We start from the raw sequence: 19478 nt of genomic DNA, 5'->3' as shown, positions 1-19478 counted from the left end.
GCACTGTATGGTTGCTATTAGCTTATATAGGTGGATGGATGTAGATACAGATACATGGATGAAAGTATTGTGAGAACATTTGGTCTTGATTTTTATAACTTAAGCATTTTCTATTTCTTCACAATGATTTCTACAATGGCAGCTTGCTTGACATTTTTCAGACATGCTGGTTATTCTGAATTATCTTTCCGTCTTTTTTTTTTAATGTACACTCTAGTATAATAAAGTTTTTTGTTACCTAATGGTGGGGTGTATACATGTGTCCTCTGTCAAGGTATGACTATACCTGCCTCTCTCTTGAACAATATTGCTATAACTGAATGTTAAAATATTACTTTATCTCAGTACTGAGGTAATACTTTCTATGTGTAAGACACTGCGACCTGTAGTGCCAGAGTAGAACTGCACATTGCTAGAGCTTCCAATAAAAGCACTTTTTCAGAAACTAAGGGGATAGAGGACAGCTACTGAAATTATAGACTACATGGATTTTTTTCTTGTTTTTTTTCCCTGGGGTATTTGATGAGTGTAAGCTATGTACATCCTTAGTGTAGCTATCCTCCTTTCATCTCTCGTGGCTGCCTGCCCAAATGCTAATCTGTGACCCCACAAAGAGTTCTTTGTGTGAGACTGAGGCAGAGTGGCATACTGAAACAAACCTACCAATAATACCCTTTCCTCTGACACTGAATGGAAAGAAATATGTATAAAGCAGCGATTATAGCCACACTGTGGAAGTGCAGTAACTATTTCTATCTAAACAAAATTTTGATTTTTTTCTTCGAAGTTAATAATATTCAATGATTTACACCATCTTCCAAGAAGCGCAGTTTGGTTTATGCAGTGCTTGATTCAAAAGCAGTAATAAGTATATGACTTTAAAAGGATTATGTGCATTCTGGCTTTTCCAAGCCTGTACTTGGGACTGCAGACCATGTTTCAAATAGCTGTGAGCTTGGAATCTGGATTTGTTTTCTTTTTGTGTTCTTTTGTGAAAGCTGTAGTGGTTCTTTTCTGTAGTGTGGAGGTTCATAGATGAAATTCAACTTGTTAATAGTATCAGAAACAAATTTTTATAACAATGTGCAGCATCCATTTTTCTGCACAGACATTTTCTGTACATCCAACTTAAAGGTTATTTTCTATGATATTTATAAAATCTTAGAAGCTGGTCTATCATACCGATAGGGCTGTTATTGTCATAGTATGTGAGTACATGATTCTCTCTCATGCACTTACTCTAACCATAATCTGTTTAAGATTGGAAAGTCTACTATTTCTGTTTTACCATTAGGGGGATAAGAGTCACAAAAGGCCAAGCCTTGAATTCTCAAGACGTTTAGGTGCTAGCCAGTTTTGAGCTTTTGGGTCTAACTACTTTGCCTGCTGTTAGACAGGAAGTTAATTGCACAGGGAGCAGAATCCAAGTTCCCGTAACCCTGGGTTATTTATGTCGGCAGTTAGTTACATTATGGTAGTTGGTTCAGAGTACTTCCCGTAGAATAGAATTGTATCAGTATGATATAGCTAAGTGATATTGTTTGTTACAGCAATATGATGCAGGTCAGTGATATTTGGTCCGTGACAGATCTAAGACTTTTTAAATAGAGGATATAAATTGTACACCATAGTACGTAAACTGTTACAGCTCTGACAGCCATAATATTGGTTTGGTATCATTCATCACTTCTGTATGCCAGCATTAGTTCTAAATATTTTTAGCCTTAAGAATTTCTTGTAGAGTGAAGATCTTACAGGTAGGCTGGCAGTGATATAATTTGGGTGGTAGAACTCTCCTGAGAAAACTTGCACAGCACCTGTGAGTGCTACTTCTGAGTCTTAGACAAATATGTCATGATTTTGGATAAATTAGTTCATACATTTTTTTAAATATAAGACATAAAAAGACAAGAATGTCATTTATTCAAAGGAATTATCTTAGCAGAAGCAGATTCTTATTAATTAGTTCCTTACTTCCAAAAGGAAAAGTTACTACTGCAGGCACATTGGTAATGACAAAGTGTAAGTGTACTGTCCAAGAAACACAAATGATTATGAAAAATGGCTAAGAAAAGTCTACTCAACTCTGTTGATGTTGGAACAGCAATATTTGGTTATGATGCTTCTTTGAAAAACAGTATTTATAATGTTCTCCCAACATACATCAGCCCAAACAGAAAAATTTAGAGAAACTCTACAAAGATGTTATTTGGGCTATTATAAAATGCATCCAAAGGCATTGTGCCAATAAGAGGAAGACTGCCAGCTTGAGTTTGTATGAAAATACCTATTTCCTCACAGAGTAACCTTTAAATAGAATATCTTGAAATAAATTTAAAAAAAGAAAAGAAAAAGTTGTAGAGGTTATTTTCCATCCTCATATTTAGTAGAGTTTTGGGTGCAAACATGAGAATAGGAATGGTAATGTCAGGCATCATCTTTTTCTCTGTCCTTTGTCTGTGCTTGTATCAGCTTGCAACTTTCAAAGTTTCAGTTTTAGCCTTTGTTATAGCTACAACTGTAAAGGCTTTCTTAAAGAACTTCAGGAAGCCAGCTACGTATAAAGTCTGTCAAAATAATTTAAGTAAGCAGTCTGAGACTGGGGATTTGAGAGAAGAGAGAGAGAAAGTTATTCTGTTTTCTTAAAGTGTACTTGTAAAATGACATCTCACACTTTTCTGATAAAGTGTGATTTTTTTTTCCCCCAAGTTATTGCATCCCTTTCAGCTCTGCAGTGGAATTTCATGGGTGTGATGAAGAATGACCAGCCATCTAAGGTTGTCTGTGTATTTCCTACATACAGGGAAAGAAAATGTCCATGCTGACACAAAAAAACCCAGAATCAAAACTAAACCAGGTTTAAGAGGGAAGGGTCATGAGGTGGGTATGTGTGAAGGTCAAGTAGCCTTCACTCTTGCAGAAGTATTATATACTGAGGAAGTGACTTCTACTGGACCCAGCAGTCTGGAGTTAACCTGTGGGTGGAAAATATGCTGCTGATGACCCATGCTATTTAGGATTCTTACATAGATTTTGCTTGTTATGGAAATTTTAACATAACCATATGTATAAAACCACAGAGAACATTTCTTTACTAAAAGTAACAAAGAAATGTAGTTGAACTTGGAAATTCCTCTGATATTTAACAAATAGTAAAATTATTTGCTGTTTAAATGAGTTAAGATGCTTTGTTTACACGTTTTACTAATTTAAAACTGTAGCGTATAAAGATCAGTCATGGCCAATAATGCACACTGTTGTTCATTTGTTTTATATTTTAAAAATTTTACTTAAGTAGTACCAATACATTTTTGTTTACGTACCATTCTTTGGTTAAGCCTATAATGTCAAAATTCTCTACTTGAGTATGTACAGCATTTTCCAGTTTCTTTGTTTTCCTTGCTACGCTTCTTGCAATTCTATACAGAAACCTTGGCAGTTCAAACTTAGTGCTCTTACTGCTTTCTTTCCATTTTCCTATTTGTTTTCTCTAGACATTATCATTTGTAACATCAATCATACCTACTTCTCTATATTTGATCTCATTTTTATGCAGTTTTTAATCCCTGATATCTGGATGTAGACTTTCCAAATTTTTAAGCATTTGGTATGAACTAAACTTCAAAAGAGTACTATAAGAGAGAGAGACAAAAAGGAATTTTTGGCTTGCCCCTCAGGCCTTGCAGAGCACCAGGGTCCTTGGAGATGTAGGAAGCCCAGGAAGCCAGACCTGGCTTGGTGAATCCATAGCTGGCTGCCATGCTTGCCAGGGTACACGCAGAACCAGCCTATCCAATAATTCTTGACATGGGCTGCATAGAAGTTTCGTGAACCAACAATCAGGAGTTGTTTGGACCTCCTATAGACATGTTACCCTGGAGATCCTGAATAGACTGATAGAGATTGCCCTGAGGTCCTTAATGTCTACCAATATAAGAGTCCAGTTCCTGTAAGGCACGTAACCTGAAAGCTGGGAAGCAAAGGGAAACTAAGAGCGTAACCCATATCTCTCTCATTGGGGAGCCTCAGGTCCTAAGTTCCATGCAAAGCAGCTGCCTGAGAGCTTGGAGACCGTAAGAAGCCAAAAAGCTTAGGAGCTCCTGGAGACCTTGCTTTCCAGCTGTTTGGCAGCCCATCAGGCAAGAAGTCAGGGATTCTGTGAAAATCAGAAGCCAAGCAGCCTGGCAGGCTACTCACCAGCCATCTGGCTGACAAGAGAAAAGATGAAGAGGCACGTTGGTAATTTAGCCTGCCTTTCTGCCTGCTTTCTGTCAAAACTTTTCAAGAAGTCGTTGTGTTCTTATGGAAGGTTTTGGTTCTGTTCCATTAGCATTTTCTGATGGAATACTGTTCCACTGGAAAATATTTGACCAGCTTTCCTTGTAACTTAGTTTATAATAGCTACACATGCTAGTCAACAGCTTGTCATGTAGCTTCTGTACTTTTAAATTAGACTTGCTAATTGGATTTTAAAAATCTATAAAAAGTTTAAACCCCATCCTCCTCACATTTTTTCTTTTTCATCTCTTCTTTGTTTTTCCTTCATGACCATCTCACTTTTTTCCTATCTTTACCCTCTGTCTTGCCACATGGGACTTCCATAGATTTTAAGGCAAGAAAAGAGCATGGAGATCATTGTGTCTCATTTACTGCATAATATAAACCAGAAAATTTCAAGCAATCATTTTATCTAGCGCAGAAGCTTTTGATTGAAATATAACATATTTTATACTTCATGCTTGTTGTTCAGATTCTCAGCGGTCTGTAATGGTAAGTGGTACAATATGATATGATTGCCTTCTCATATACCACTCTAATTTATGGAACCATGCCAGAGTTGCGAAGACACAAACAATAATTGTTATAACAATTTATTAGTTTGTGTTGTCACTGCATTGATTGTTTACCTAGACTGTCCTCAGAACATTCGACTATTGCTGTCTTGCATCTCTACAATATTAAACTACACATTAGTGATGACTATCTCATAAACATATTAATAATTATAAGAAGTTTGCTTAGACACTTATTTGGATTCAGTTCAATCCAAAACCAATGGAAACAATGTTTCGTTTTTCCAGTTATTCAATGTTATCTGTTTCTCATACTTCCATTATTAAAATGCTTTTCAAAATATTCTACAGCAAATCATGACGTTTTCTCTACTGTGGCCTCAAAGGACTTTGATAGTAGTAGTTTCACTGCTTCTGTGAAAAAAATTAGAATTTTGACATTTACCCAGGCCTGAAGTTCAGTGAGAGTTGTGAGGAGGGGGAGGAAGAGTAGGTGTAGTCTGCCAGACTGAAAAGCAAGGAAAATGGTAGACAAAAGGACTACTAGAAGTTGCATGAGTGACTATGTAGACTCCCCTCCTCCCCATCTTTTAGAGAACATACATTGCATGCTTTCTTGGGCTATACGCTTGGCTAATGGACTTTGCTTTTGTTTCTTGAAACTATCAATAGCGGTATACTTGCCAAGTGTTTAACTGTGCGATGATCAGATCCCTGAAGAGCCAGGAGTAAGGAATTCTGCTCTTCCAAGAGTCATGTTAAAGCTACTCTGCTTTGCTGCTCTGGCTGTAGCTGCTTCAGTGAGGTGAAGAGGACAGGAAAATCCATGTTGATCGTCTGCTGTTGTTTTCTCAACACGGAAGAAAAGTTGTGAGATGTAGTGAAGTAGTCTCATCTTACAAGGTGTTTCTTCATCTGTTCTGCTACAGTGGAATCCTCCACAGCTGTATACACAGGAATAAAATTAGCCTTTAAATATAAAGTGATTTGATTAATATTACCACTGAGTTGTTTAATAAGAAAAATGAATAGAAACCTCATTATATAAATTGTGTGTTTCCCTTTTTCACTGAACAGCTATATATAATACAGAAATTTATCTGTTGCATTTCTTTATTTTGAATTTTAAATTGGGTTGTGCATTAGGATGATAAGTTATTCAGTTGGCAATAGGGGATGGAAATGAACAGCTTCCTTCACTAAGGAAAAGGTAGTTTAAAGATGACTCTTGATAACTCAATTTTATTTGCACAGCCATACTATCACTTTTTTTGGGCAAAAGCAATTCAATTTGACAAATTAGCTTTGACACCTTAAGCTTTTTAAGATGTTCTAAGAGTGAAATACTACTTGGTTTTAGTGGAGAAACTTTTATCTTTCAAGCGGAGTATTTTTAAAGATAAACACAATGTGTTTTTGTAATACGGTGTTTAGCTTTAAATCTTTCAAGAAACCAGTATTCACTTTGGAAGAAATAAGAAAGGAATTCAGTTACAAAAGGATTCAGTAGTTCTTTTACAAGAACTGTATGTCTCAACTTAAGGCTGATGAACTTTATTTACTTAATGAAAATAACCACAAAACCCCATATAATATGATGACAAGAGAACTCAAAAATCCCAAATGTTCTCCTTGTATAAATACTGCAAAGATCAAGTGATTTTTCCAAATCTGTCTTTCTGCAAATATCGTAATGCTTTCTGCTTCTAATTTAAAAAAATGTGTAAAGCTGGTCTGTCTCACAGTATTTCTGCTCTTGGCAGAAGCCAATGTAGAAATAAGTGAAAAGGGAAAGTTAACTAAATTTTGCTAATAGTCATGCAGTTCAACAAGATGAAAATATGTGATTAAAGAGTAGCAGGATGAGGCTTTTATTAGCACAGCAGGTAACTTTGCTGGTCTCAGCATCTATGCCAGATAATTTTTATTTTTTTTTTTTTTTAACTGCTTGAGATTGCAAACTCCTCCCTTTGAATCCAATTTTTAAATAGTATTCGTCGTACTTTCTGAGGATAAAAATTTTGCTGCCCACTAGTTAGAACATGTGGTCATGTGAAGTCATGAAAAATCCTGTTACCTCTTCCCATCTTCTTCAGCCACTTAAAATGTAGTTTAACAATCCATATTTTTTCCTATCTGTCACCTCAGGTTAAATATTACATTAAAAGTTATAATAATGACGAAGATTTAAATGAAGATATTTCCTGTTAATACAGTAAAACGTTCTTGCTCCTCTCCCCCCCAGTTTTTTTTAACATTTTTATTGCTTCTTTAAATGTCTTTGTGTTTGGCCTCTTACTTTGTTCAGCTCAGAAAATATTATTGTTAAAACAGAAGCATTCAACCTATCATCAACACATACATTCAGATGTATACAATAAAATTATCTATTTTATTGCTCATCAGTGATTTTATCAATATTTTTATCTATAAAGGCTGTTTCTTAGGCTGTATTCTTACCATACCATTTTTTTTTCCTGTCTAACTCGAACTGAGTAGCCTTGTTAGGACAACTAAGAAGTAAGGTTTTGTCACAATAGGTAAGGGGGGGAGTAAATTACCTAAATTCTTCTAAATGCATTTTTCTTTTCTTTCAAGTTGTTTTTTGTTTAACTGTATCCTAAGATGTTCTCTAAGCTTTTCAAAATACTTGAAGTTTGTTGAATAACTTCATATGTAACATTAAAGAAAGTAAATGTAGTTTAATGGCTATATTAATAGTTTAGAGTTTGCAGTATGTAAATGCTGAAGTATAAAGGTAGTCTTGGGCTGGAAATGGAACACTTACCACTTCAAATTCAATATCAAAATCATGTTATTACCCAATAGTAAACTACCCAGACTTTGAAACAATGCCATTTATATATCTGCACTGAGGTTTAAGGACTACCAGTAAATATGAAAGCTTAACACACACTAATAGCTGGAAGTGACAAACTCTTTGGGTTAAAAGTTGCACAAAAAAAGTTGTATGTGATTAATTTAGAAGGTGGAATTTAAAGATTGCATTTTTTCCTATGTGAAACAAAAAGTAGAAAAAGATTTCCAAAGACATGTTATATATGATTTTTTTTCTCTTATGTTACAAAAATAAGTATAGATGAAAATGCCTGAGAGTATTTAGAAACTATAATCACAGAAATTACTTTAGACTTTATAGTATGAACAGCTATCTGATCATTAATACAAGTATACTCAAAGAACGTAGATTCAAAAGAATTAAATCCAAACCTCCGCAATCACAGGCACAACTTCATATAATTTCTTCTTTAAATATCTTTAAAGTATGGCAGTTGTATATAGTAAATGCACATCTTTCAGTAAAAAAAAAAAGTAGAAATTTACTGTGCAAAGCAAGTATGTGGTTTTCCTAAATGATACCAAAAAGATTACATTTGTTGTTTAAATTTCTTTGAAAAAAAAAAAGATCTTGTACATAACGTAATGGATTTTAAAGCTCTCATTTCAGTCCTTCTTTCTGCTCATTGTTCTTCAAATTTCTTGCTTCTTTGCTTTTCTCTTTGTCTTGCACAGACCACCAGACTACACCCACAATCATATTTGGGAAACTTTCCTGACATGTGGTTTCTGCAGTTTCCCTCTGCTTTTCATCACTGGTAGAAGGCTCTGTCCTTGTGTTTAGCTGGTTTCACAGACGATTATTGAAACTCTTTTCTTTTACTTACTGCTGGATTGTTTATATATTATTCCATCAGTTTAATTGGACTGTACTCCTTCACAAAATGTGCAAAGTATAAGCTTGTCAGAAGAGAAATTTAACAAGTAGGATTAAAATCACCTGGAAAGAAAATATGTACAGGTAGGAAAATATAAAATGTACATATTAGTTCATTAAGATGGGATACAGATTATCTTATCTCTTCATGAAACATCTTTCCAGAGCATGAATAATAATACACAGATATCTGAACCATGCAGAAAAGCAGAATCATTTTCATGTATAGCAGGGCCCCTTTCAAATCTTTGACACTTTACTGTAGAGTTTACCTGTTGAACAGAAGCCCTTCTCATTTGTTGAGCCGATATTTAGACACAAGGTAATGCACACTTCTGTAGTAACTTTCAAGGAATTGAAGTAAATGTAAAATAACTCATTTTCTTTCCTTCTCCTGTGTCTGGTCATTTAGCTGTCTAGCCCTCTAATATGTATAGGTAAGACATTTCTGTGTAGAAATCTTTCTCTGTAACCCATTATCTACCGCCTTTGGTAAAATTTTAAAATTTCCAGACAGACATGAAAGCTGATACTGAGCAATATTGTTTTTATTCAGGTGATTTGTATAGATACATTTACGTTGTGGTATGCATACACTAACAATGATAGAGAAAGGTTTATGCTAGCGTATCCATGGGAAACACAGTGTGAGCCCACCTCCCTTTACATGCAGCTCACATGGTAATAGAAGTGGCAGAGCACTGCCCTTTCTTCTCTGTTTCTCTCAGCTGCTTTTCTGAGTCGCAAACCTGTATTGTCCTTCTTCTGCATAAACATTTAGATCCTCTTTTTATTTCTGTAAGGACCTCTGTTATTTGTTCATTCTGGGTTTTTTAGGACTTCAGCATGAAGTTTGCTCTTGGATACTACCCTTTTTCCACATGCTGTGGCTTCTGGTTTTGACCCTCACACTATATGGCTTTAACCTCTCCCTTCCAGTCTCAAGAATTGCACTATCTGTGGTGGAAAATGTTTTGTTCCTGATGGGCCTACCCACTCTGCTTTTGCTTTCCGTGAGAAGGAAACATCACAGCTAAGAGTTCTGTTTGGCATTTAGACCCGGAATGAAAAAAGATGAACTGCAGCATCTTCTGGAATTTTTATTTACCAAGTCCATGAGCAATTTGATGGATTTGCTCAGCAAAGCTAACACAATACAATTGGATCCTACTCTATTCATGAATCAGCCCCCCAAAAGAAAGAAATATAATCAAAACCATTCTTGGTCTCAGGGTCACTCCCTAGCCCTAGGAAAGTTCATACTATCCATGTTTGCACTTTCATGAAGTCCTAAGACCTTACAGTCCAAAAGGGTTTCACGAGAGCGTCTGGTAGTTTTTATTCAAAATTCTCCTATTGACGTGTTGAAGGAAGCAAATTAAAGTAATTCCACTTGCAGACGGTTCTTTCCATCTCTGTACATTTACCATCACTGAGGTGCACAGGCTAAAATTCCTTCTACAAAGTTATTGCTTTTGGCCAGTCACTTTTACCCTCTTTCCAGTGTAATAACAGTTTGACACCAGATCATCTAATGCCACCTGCAGATGTGCCACCACGACGTCACCAAGAATCTCCTCTGACCTATTTTCAGTTCCTGTTTTCAGTACCCTTTGTGAAGGGTATGATTTGGGCACTAATGGCATACTTTTAATAAATAGTTCCGCAAAAATTTGGTGACCATCAAATAACACCTGAAGTTCTTTCCCCAGTGGTTTCTGACCTGTATCTATTTTGTAATCAATAGTTCATGGGCTTTTCTTAAGTCTTATGTTTCTACAGAAATCCTTAAGTTAGCCATAATTAGGTCAGTCACTAGTTTCTATATTCATTGGACAAAGAACTTTAAGAGAGTCAGTCATCTTTCCAGATCCACATCTGAAAGGTTGAAAATCTAACAAAAAATGTCAGACTGGATTATAGATTGTATAAAGAAGTCCTGATAAAACACAAATATCTATGCTTACTATAGAGGTCCACTCAACTAAAGTAACTGATGGGCCCATTCAAGTAGAAATGGTGATTTCTCCAAATTACATTGCAATACTTGATATCCTCAGGTTAGGCACTTGAAGTTCCATCCACTCCTTTGCTAATTATTATGTTTACAATGAAGTTTCTGAAAATGCTGCTGCATTTTGCAGTGCTGTCTTTCAGGCTCTGTATAACTAGGCATCGTGAGAACTCCTTCTAGATGGTTGCTGGCAAAATGTTGCTTAGAGTTACGCACAGAGTGAATAAACATGTAAAAAATCGTTCAAAGAAGTAGATGTTTTTCTATTCTGGCATTGTTTCTGTCCACGAGGAAACTGAAAAGAGATTGTCTAAAATAATGTAATCTTACAATCTTTCTTACCAAAGAAAGAGATACATTTCTTTTCAAGCATCTCAGTTTATCAGAGTGCAATGAATCTTGGTGTACAGCATTGGTCAGTGAATATGTCACTTAATCAGTTAAGAATTTGTGCTTAAACAAACCTTAGATTTATACCCTGTGTGCTTTTAAGGGTACATGAAGTACTGTATGCTGCATGTCACTTTATTAGATACTGTCAGTTCCTCTTTGCTTGAGGCAACCAAATGAATTCCATACCCGTTAGTTCAGTCTCACAGTGCCAAAACTGCTGGTTTTCTCTATTTTACACATTGACATGTAAACATGTGCTTGATAATTTGAGTTGACTAATAAACACAAGAGTGTGAGAGCAGCCAATGCTGTGTCAGACCAAAGGTTCACTGACACAGTGTTCTGTTTCTCATACTAGCCCACAAGGGATGCCTAAGGAAAGGTGGAACAGGGCAAACTTGTAGCTGTGGTTCCCCTCCCCAGAATGCTCTCCCACCTTCAAGAAATCTGTGGCTCAGGAACTTTCTAAATCAGAGGGAATACTTTTATATTGAATAACCTTTAATGGATTTTTTTTTCTGTGAATTTGTCTAGTTAATTTCTAACATGTAAACTTCTAACAGCCACTGCAATCCTGCTCCAAGGACTTCAACATCTTAACTATGCTTTGTTTGAAAATAACTTCATTTTATTCCGAACGTGCCACCTGCTAATTTCATCTGACGCTCCTAGGCCTTCTCCTAGAAGAGGTATCCCTCTGTGCCCTTTCCATTCTACTCAAGATTCTATACACCTCTATCATACCATTCCTCATTTTTCTCTTTTATAGCCTTGAGTGTCCTAGTTGGTTAGTCATTCCTTCTACAGAGCAGTTCCCTACCTTTGATTATTCTTGTCGTCTTTCTGTAAGCCTTTTCTAATTTTACTATAACTTTTTCAAGATAGAACAGATGGACCAGATCTGCGTACTGTATTCAAGATCAAGGCACACTGTTTAGTTTTCTGTTTCTTTTCTAAGAGCATACTTAGACATTTTTCCAGAGTCATGTTTGTGTCCTTTAGTCACATTTTACATTGATTGTTCATACTCTGAGGTGCACCATGGTTCTCCCACAGTTGCTGTCATGACTTGTGTAACCTCCCCCTTAAGTATTCCTGAATACTCATTTGCATTGATACAAGAAAATAATATTACGACTCCTTTGTCTTAGCTGTCAGACTTAATGTAGGAAATAGAAGACACTGAGAGCCTAAACAGAGGTGTCTATTGCTGTTTTAGATGCCCTAAGGTATGTGAGGCACCCACATGGCAAATAGGATACAGCAGATAAGGGAGACTTGCACCCTTCTGGAGTGCCAGCTTGAGGCCGTAAAGAATACCCTGTGGTATCTAAAATCACACTAGATATACCTTTATTTAAGCATTTAATTTCTGCCTAGGTGGTGGTATGTAAAACAGTCTCACTCTCACATGTCAATCAAGAGAGCTCTGAGTTCCAAATTAGCCGTATTTCTTGGTGAAGGCAACACAGCAATAGCTGCAGTTTTGAATAATTATGTCATGCGAATCTCTTTTTTTAACATTTACATATAAATACAGATTGAATAGTTAAAAATAATGTTTCTTTTGATTCTCATTTAGGATGCTGGGGAAATGGTTCGATCCTTTGTTGGTGGCTTGGAACTGATAGTCAATTTGCTAAAATCAAAGAATAAAGAAGTTTTAGCGAGTGTATGTGCAGCCATTACAAATATAGCTAAAGATGAAGAAAATCTGGCTGTTATAACAGATCATGGAGTCGTCCCTCTGTTGTCCAAACTAGCAAACACAGTAAGTAACTTCTAAACATATTATACTAAGTATCTGAGTTTCTTATGTCAGACTGCATTATTCCCAACTAAAAGGTTATGACAAGAGCAGTAGATTTTGCAGCAGCTACAAGGAAGAGCTGTAGAATCCTTCCTCTATGAGATGTATGTTGGACATGAAAACACTCTGTGGCTGGTACTAAAATTGCTTTGGAAGATGAGCTTCATTTTAATAGTCACTGTTGCTGAATATTGGTTTTGAGAGATGCAGCTGCCATATGAGAAAAGCACAAAGGGTCGAGAGAGCAATAAATCTGAACCATGCAGACAATCTCAGTGATGGGGCTATATGTTACATTTTAATGCTAATCTTATCTAATTTCCAGTCAGTCTAAAAGCACCTTTGAAATAATATAAAAATTCACAGCACTTCCTACAAAGAGAATAATAAGGGACTACTAGGTCCATGCCTTACAGCTCTCTCCAGGTTTTAGTTGTGCTGCAATTAAATTGGGATACCTTAAAGATGTTTGAGAATACAATTCTGCTTTCCTATGGAATTTCTATTGTATTATGTTGTCTTTAATTTATTATGTTTTTACCTTCTTCAGAACAATGACAAATTAAGACGTCACTTAGCAGAGGCCATCTCCCACTGTTGCATGTGGGGGAGCAATAGAGTTACCTTTGGAGAGACCAAGGCTATAGCTCCTTTAGTACGTTACTTGAAGTCAAATGATCCGTCAGTTCATAGAGCTACAGCTCAGGCTTTGTATCAACTTTCAGAGGATCCCAACAACTGTATCACCATGCATGAAAATGGAGTGGTGAAGGTGAGGTGGAAAGTTTTTCTTATTTGGAGTTCAAATTATTGAAGAGGTTTGGCATGGTCAAAAGAAGAGATTTTTTATTTGAAATAGTTCTTGAGTACTGCTGTGTACCTCAAATTCTCTGAACTTTATCCTAAAAATGTTTGGTTAAGTAGTGAATTAGGGGACAGTATTTCAGTGCTAAAGATATTACAGCTAGGTGGTTGTTAGGAATGGAAATATGATGTGGACATTCACCTCTAGAGTACTTGACTTGACTCTGATCTAGGCTGGTAGTGACATCACATCAGCGTTTTGTCATCCTCAAGTGACTTTTGCAAAAGAAGTTGGGTTATCTTAATGGATAGTTGCCTAGTATGGCAGAAAGTCACCTAGGAACTGAGTGTAACTGGATTTGGGGACAAATTGAGATAGAATAATACAAAGGCTTAGTTTACCTGGAGCTGTTTCAGTGAATTCGCATTTACTTCTAAAAATTCTTATTTTCGGAGTTAAGTATAAGCACATTCTGCAAAGACCTTACTCTCGAAAGAATTTTTTTCTCAAAAAGATTTTTCTATCAAAGTTTTATCTCACTAGTTGAAGCCAGTAGAGTTATTCCTTTGACACAGGAGAGATAAGGATTATGGCCTTAGAGATGAAGATTGTAGGAGCTCTCAATTTTCATAAATTTCCTGAAAGATTCAGTATTTGCAGACTTTTCATTTTGCTTCATGTTCAGGTAAATGTATTGAAAGTAAGAGTTGACTTATGATGTAGTGTTACTATTAATGTTGAATTTATGCCTGCACTAATGATTGTGCACTTTATTGTGAGCAGTTTCAATTCTGGCATAGTCTAATGGTCCTGCATTATCATACATATATCCGTAGTTGGCTATGTCTGTAGTCGGGTTAAAAAGATCCACTGGTCAACAGTGTTTAAAAACTCAGTTTAAATGTGAGTACTTGAACTGACTCAGATCTAAGCTGCCCTTTCAATGCTGGAAAGTAACATCTTCCCATCACAGTTGCATTATACTGGCTACGCAGCACAGGGGAATATATACTGTACTACAGCTCAGTTTGAAACTAGTGTCTGATGACTTTTTAATGTTGCTTATCTTGCCATTCAACTGACACAACCCATTTTCTGCCCTCCTATCATCTGTTGTTTTCATTCATTTTATTATGCAGGTTTTAGGTTTTATAAGTTGTAGCACACTGAACATACTGTATAAAGCCAATTCTGATTATATACTTTTGTAATAATTCCATCTCAGTCTAGGTTCATCTTTATTTTTCAGTCCTGGTTAAAATATTTAGGCTAATTAAAAACGTTTATTTGCACTTGGAGATAAATAGGGATGTACAGAAAAATATCACAGGTGTTTAGGTTTTTTATTATTCACAATGTTCTGGAATGACTATAATATGTTAAGGGAGAGAAAAGAGAACTGATAAAAGGAAGAGCGAAACTACAAAATAAAGGAACTTGGGTTATGTTTGTTGCATCTAAACTTTTTGTCCAGGGTGCACTTCTCTTCTCGTGTACAAGAAACTTGTATTTTTGTAATGCAGTGGACGAGTGTTTGAATGTGGGTTTGTATGTGGGTCCATCACAGAACTGAAGTGGAAGTGGCTCTCATCTCATAACTGATGGATGGCCTGAACATATGAGAGGATAATGACCAATTCTCATCCCATGTGTCAGTGCACACATATATTTGTATCATATAAGCAGATGTGTATTAGTAGTATATGACAGGAAGCAGCTGCCTCTGGTCCATGTTGAGACTAAGAGCCAGGGTAGCAGTTCTGCTGAAAAGGACCTGGAGAGTAGGTTCGGCAAGCTGAACATGAGCCAATAGGCTGCCCTGGGAGTGGCGAAGGCTAACAGGATCCTGGGCTGTGCTAGCCGGAGCGTAGCCAGTAGGTTAGGGGTGGTGACTTAGCCCTTATTAAATCACATCAGGAGCACTATGTTCAGTTTGGGCTCCAAGTCCAGTGGAGGGCCACGAAGATGGTTGGGGACTGAAGCACATGACTTGTGAGGGAACTGAGCTTGTCTAGTGTTGAGAAAGAAAGCCTTTGGGCAGCGCTGCGTAATAGCAGCCTGCCAGTGTCTTAGAGAACTTTATCGAGGTGACAAAGGCAGGCTCTTTACTGAAGTGCATGGTAGGAGGACAAGAGACAATGGTCATAAATTGAATCTGATGGGTTCCATCTGGATATAAGGAAAAAAATTCTACCGTGAGGGTAATGAAGCACTGGAACAGTTCCCCAGAGATGCTGTGGAATCTCTATCCCAGGAAATTGAGACCTGACTTGACAAAGCCATCAGGAACCTGGTCTGAATTCAGTGTTTTGACTAGGAGGCTGGACTAGATGACCTCCTGAGATACCTTCCAACCCAAGTGATTCTGTGATTCAGATCTTCTGATTTCCATCAGATGGAAAATAATGAAAATAATAGGAAATATGGAAAATAATGATTGATCTTTGCAAACCACTTCTTCACTATCTTTTGATAATTAAGCAGTATTCTCCAGCTTCTCAATGGACTTTATTGAGCCATACCCATGGCATATTCAATTAGGGAAAACAGCCATAGATGTGATAATGAGCTTTCCCATTCAGTATCCAGAAACAGTTACCCTGTCTAATGTGGCAGAAACCTTCGTCACTATACTTAGTCAGATGGGTATCTCAAAAGAAATACTGTCAGAGGAACAGATTTAGTCACTCTGTTGTTTAGATACTTAGGGAGATGTGTAGGATAAAGTGTCTGAATTCCACTCTGTATCATTCAGAAATGAAATATTCATTCCATGAACAGAAAATTCACTTGAATTTTAGGTCAGGACTACAAATGTATGTGACTAAGAGATGCAGTGCTATCCCACATACCTTTAAATATTTCAAAACTCCATGAGGTTTGACTAATCCTCCTCTGTAGTTCACAAGATCTCAGTTTTTGGGGGGAAAGCAGTCTGACTGCAAACAAAACTTGTTCTGTAATGAATCTTTAAAATGCAGCCAAACCTGACCAAGAATTAAGAAGTTAAAGAGCATTAAGATAAAAACACCTGTGACTGCACATTGCCGTGAAGGACCTGGAATAATTCTTCATACTTGCTAAGTATCACAATATGCAAAAGTCTTGGGAAGGATTTTTGGAAGTGATTCAGAATATCAGTGAAATCACCTCTAACCTTAAAAGGCTGCCCTGTTGATTCATGCCATAAGCTGTTTAGTTTGGTAGATTGGAATCTCTTCATAGCCAGGAGGTGACTGTGAACCAAATACATAGCCAGGAAAAGAAACATTATGATTCCTTACTGCTCATTTTTCTTACTGGCAGTAAAAAATGAAATATCCTTGGAAGACACTAATTTATCTGAAGGAGTAGTTCTTGCTGGTCCCCCAAAAAGTGAAAATAATGGAAGTTTGGTGGAGTGTGTTTTCAGATAAACTAAATCAAACTAGTCAGATGGTTGATGTCATCCGTACCAAAGACTGTCAGCCAATGCAGAGTCAAATGTACTGAAGAAGTGGAAATCTTTAAGAAGAGATCTGTCCAGCTCTTCAAGTAAACTGTCTTCTGTTCAGTGTCCTACTGAAGACAGTGTGTATAGAGTAGAATCTGAAGTCCTAGGGTCACCCAGCAAATGTGTAACAATGAGGGAAAACAATTTACAATTGTAAATTGAGCCTTGAAAACAAGTTTCATACTTCTAAAGTTAGAAGATATTAATTATTTTAAGAAATTTGTCCAGCTGAAGAAATTCTTTAAACACATCCCATAATTAAGGCTAAGAGCTACAAATAAGTAGGTAAGCTACATGGAATTATCTTATTCAACACCTGCACATATTTCATTTTTCTGTGTGTTTGTTTTCAATTACATTCAAGTGAACATTCATGGAAGTGCTTAATTACAAGTGCTGCAGACATTTAATCTGGAGAACATGAAACTAATTATACCTACACAAACAAAAACATTCTTCACAAATAATATTTCTCTATTTTTAATTATCCAGATATTTTAAAATAGCATTTTTTTCTAACATAATAAGTATAAATGGAGCTGTTATTAAAGCTTTATTCCTTTAAGTCTTTAAGAAATCCTTAACATAAGGCAAATTGATAAAATGGGTAAGTCTAAACAGTAGGACCCTGGAGCGGTTCCTGGCTCTTATGTCCAAATGCATAGCCTGGCCACATACTGATTGCACATTAGGACTAAACCTGGATGCATACATTCTGGTCTGTGTCAAAAAAAAAATGCAGGTGCAGAACTGGAACCACAATATGTATGAACAATTGGGCATCAGGACTGCAGGGCATATTGCAAAATGCATTTGCCTTTCAACTAGGATATAGCCAGAGAGAATCCAATACCAGTGTATGTGTTGAAGTTAACATGGGTCAGAGATCCATGTTAGTAAACTCTGAAAAACCTGTTCTCCCTAGGCCATAAAGTGACAGAAGTGCAGTGAGAGGTCATCAGAGCTAGCTCTCTTGAGCTATCTTGAGCCTTCTTACCTGTCTAGCTTTGGTAGCATGGAGCTCAGTGTCAGATGATTTGCCTTATTCTAGTACTATGACTGCACTATAGGCATACCCATTTTTTAAAAAGTGTGTAGTTTAGTTTTGTCCCTATTTTTCAAGGAGTGAAATTCTCCCACCCACAAGAGGACAAGACGTATGGTCATCTGAAGTTTCTAACCCTAAATAAAGCCTGGTTTAATTAGCAATTATCCTGCTGTAATGTTTCCAACCACTTTCTAATGCTTGTATGTTGTGTTATACCTAGAATGTCAAAGCAGCAAAGTCAAGTGAAGCAACAAATAGGCCTTTTTGGAGGATAGATCAGACCAGTGAGACATAGTGGTTCCTATCCAGTGAGGATGCCCGTATAATAAGTGAAACATGGTGGGCAGTCTGAGAAAATATGTTCTGTTGGACCTATGATAGTTTCTCCAGATGCGCTAGTCCAAGTGCTTTTGTTCTGTGTTGCCAGAGCTGAGCAAATCATGAAGCAAATCAACATGCACACCATGACAGCTCAGGGCACAGCTGGCCAATCCACCAACAGTTATGAGCTTGACTTCTATGCTGGCACTATTGGAATTACCATCAAGAATCAATTAGTGAAGTTGCAGAATGGCTAAAGGGGCATTCCCAGATGGTAAGGAGAGTAGGTGGAGGAGACTTAGTTGCTCAAATGCAAGAGTCAGTGCAGTGCTGAATCTTGCCTGGTCTGTTCAGTTGGTCTGCCTGGCACAGGTGAGACAGTAGTTGCAGCACTGTGTCTGTGCTATTGGGTATCTTTGCACCGTGCTTCTCAGTGATGACAGAATGTCTGGGTGTTTTCATTCTTCTAGCCTCTCCAGTGAATAGCTGACTGAAAGCATACTTTGTATTTACGTAGGTGTTGTTATGTACAGATTTTTCCAGGACCAATCATATTTTTGCTTCTGGAAAATTTGTCTGGATTCCTCTGATATTTTTTCATCCTTTTACCAGATATCTGGTGTTTCAGTAATCATACCCAGTTGGATTAATGTCACAGCTGCTGTAGTTCTGACTAGGTTGCAATACATGCATAATCCCAGGTGTTCTTCAGCACATGTTCATGTGCTATGTTCACATGCACAGAAAGTCTGATGCTTCAGGGAAACATTTACTCTGCATGAAAGATACAGTTGCTGAGTGCTTGAACAGTTGGTCAGAGACTTTCTCAAAGCATCAGACTTTCTGACCATTCACTACGCAATGTGTATATACATGTTTCTGTCCAGGAAACCAGGAATAAAAATATATAGGGAAAGTAATTTCAGCCAGATTCTCATATTTCACATTTTGCCACTGCTGCAAACAGTATTTGCTAATCACAAAACAACAGGTATATGTACACAGTTGTGAGAGAAAACCAGTGTTCCAAGTTTTCACCTATTTGTAACTGCACCCAAAATACGT

The 19478-nt window shown here is 36.9% G+C and overlaps 1 protein-coding gene across 2 annotated transcripts in view; it reads left to right on the top strand.

Annotated features, from left to right (window-relative positions):
• Nucleotides 1-19478, top strand: part of ODAD2 (outer dynein arm docking complex subunit 2) — an 87479-nt gene that overhangs the window by 47163 nt on the left and 20838 nt on the right. For both annotated transcript variants that reach the window (XM_050892363.1, XM_050892362.1), the window contains exons 17-18: nucleotides 12519-12707; nucleotides 13297-13518. In XM_050892363.1, coding sequence (XP_050748320.1) covers nucleotides 12519-12707; nucleotides 13297-13518 — 411 coding nt within the window. The remainder of the gene's footprint in view (nucleotides 1-12518; nucleotides 12708-13296; nucleotides 13519-19478) is intronic.

This window comes from Gymnogyps californianus, chromosome 2, assembly GCF_018139145.2.
Source record: "Gymnogyps californianus isolate 813 chromosome 2, ASM1813914v2, whole genome shotgun sequence".
NCBI classification, from domain to species: domain Eukaryota; kingdom Metazoa; phylum Chordata; class Aves; order Accipitriformes; family Cathartidae; genus Gymnogyps; species Gymnogyps californianus.
This window is presented reverse-complemented; position numbering and strand designations above follow the sequence as displayed.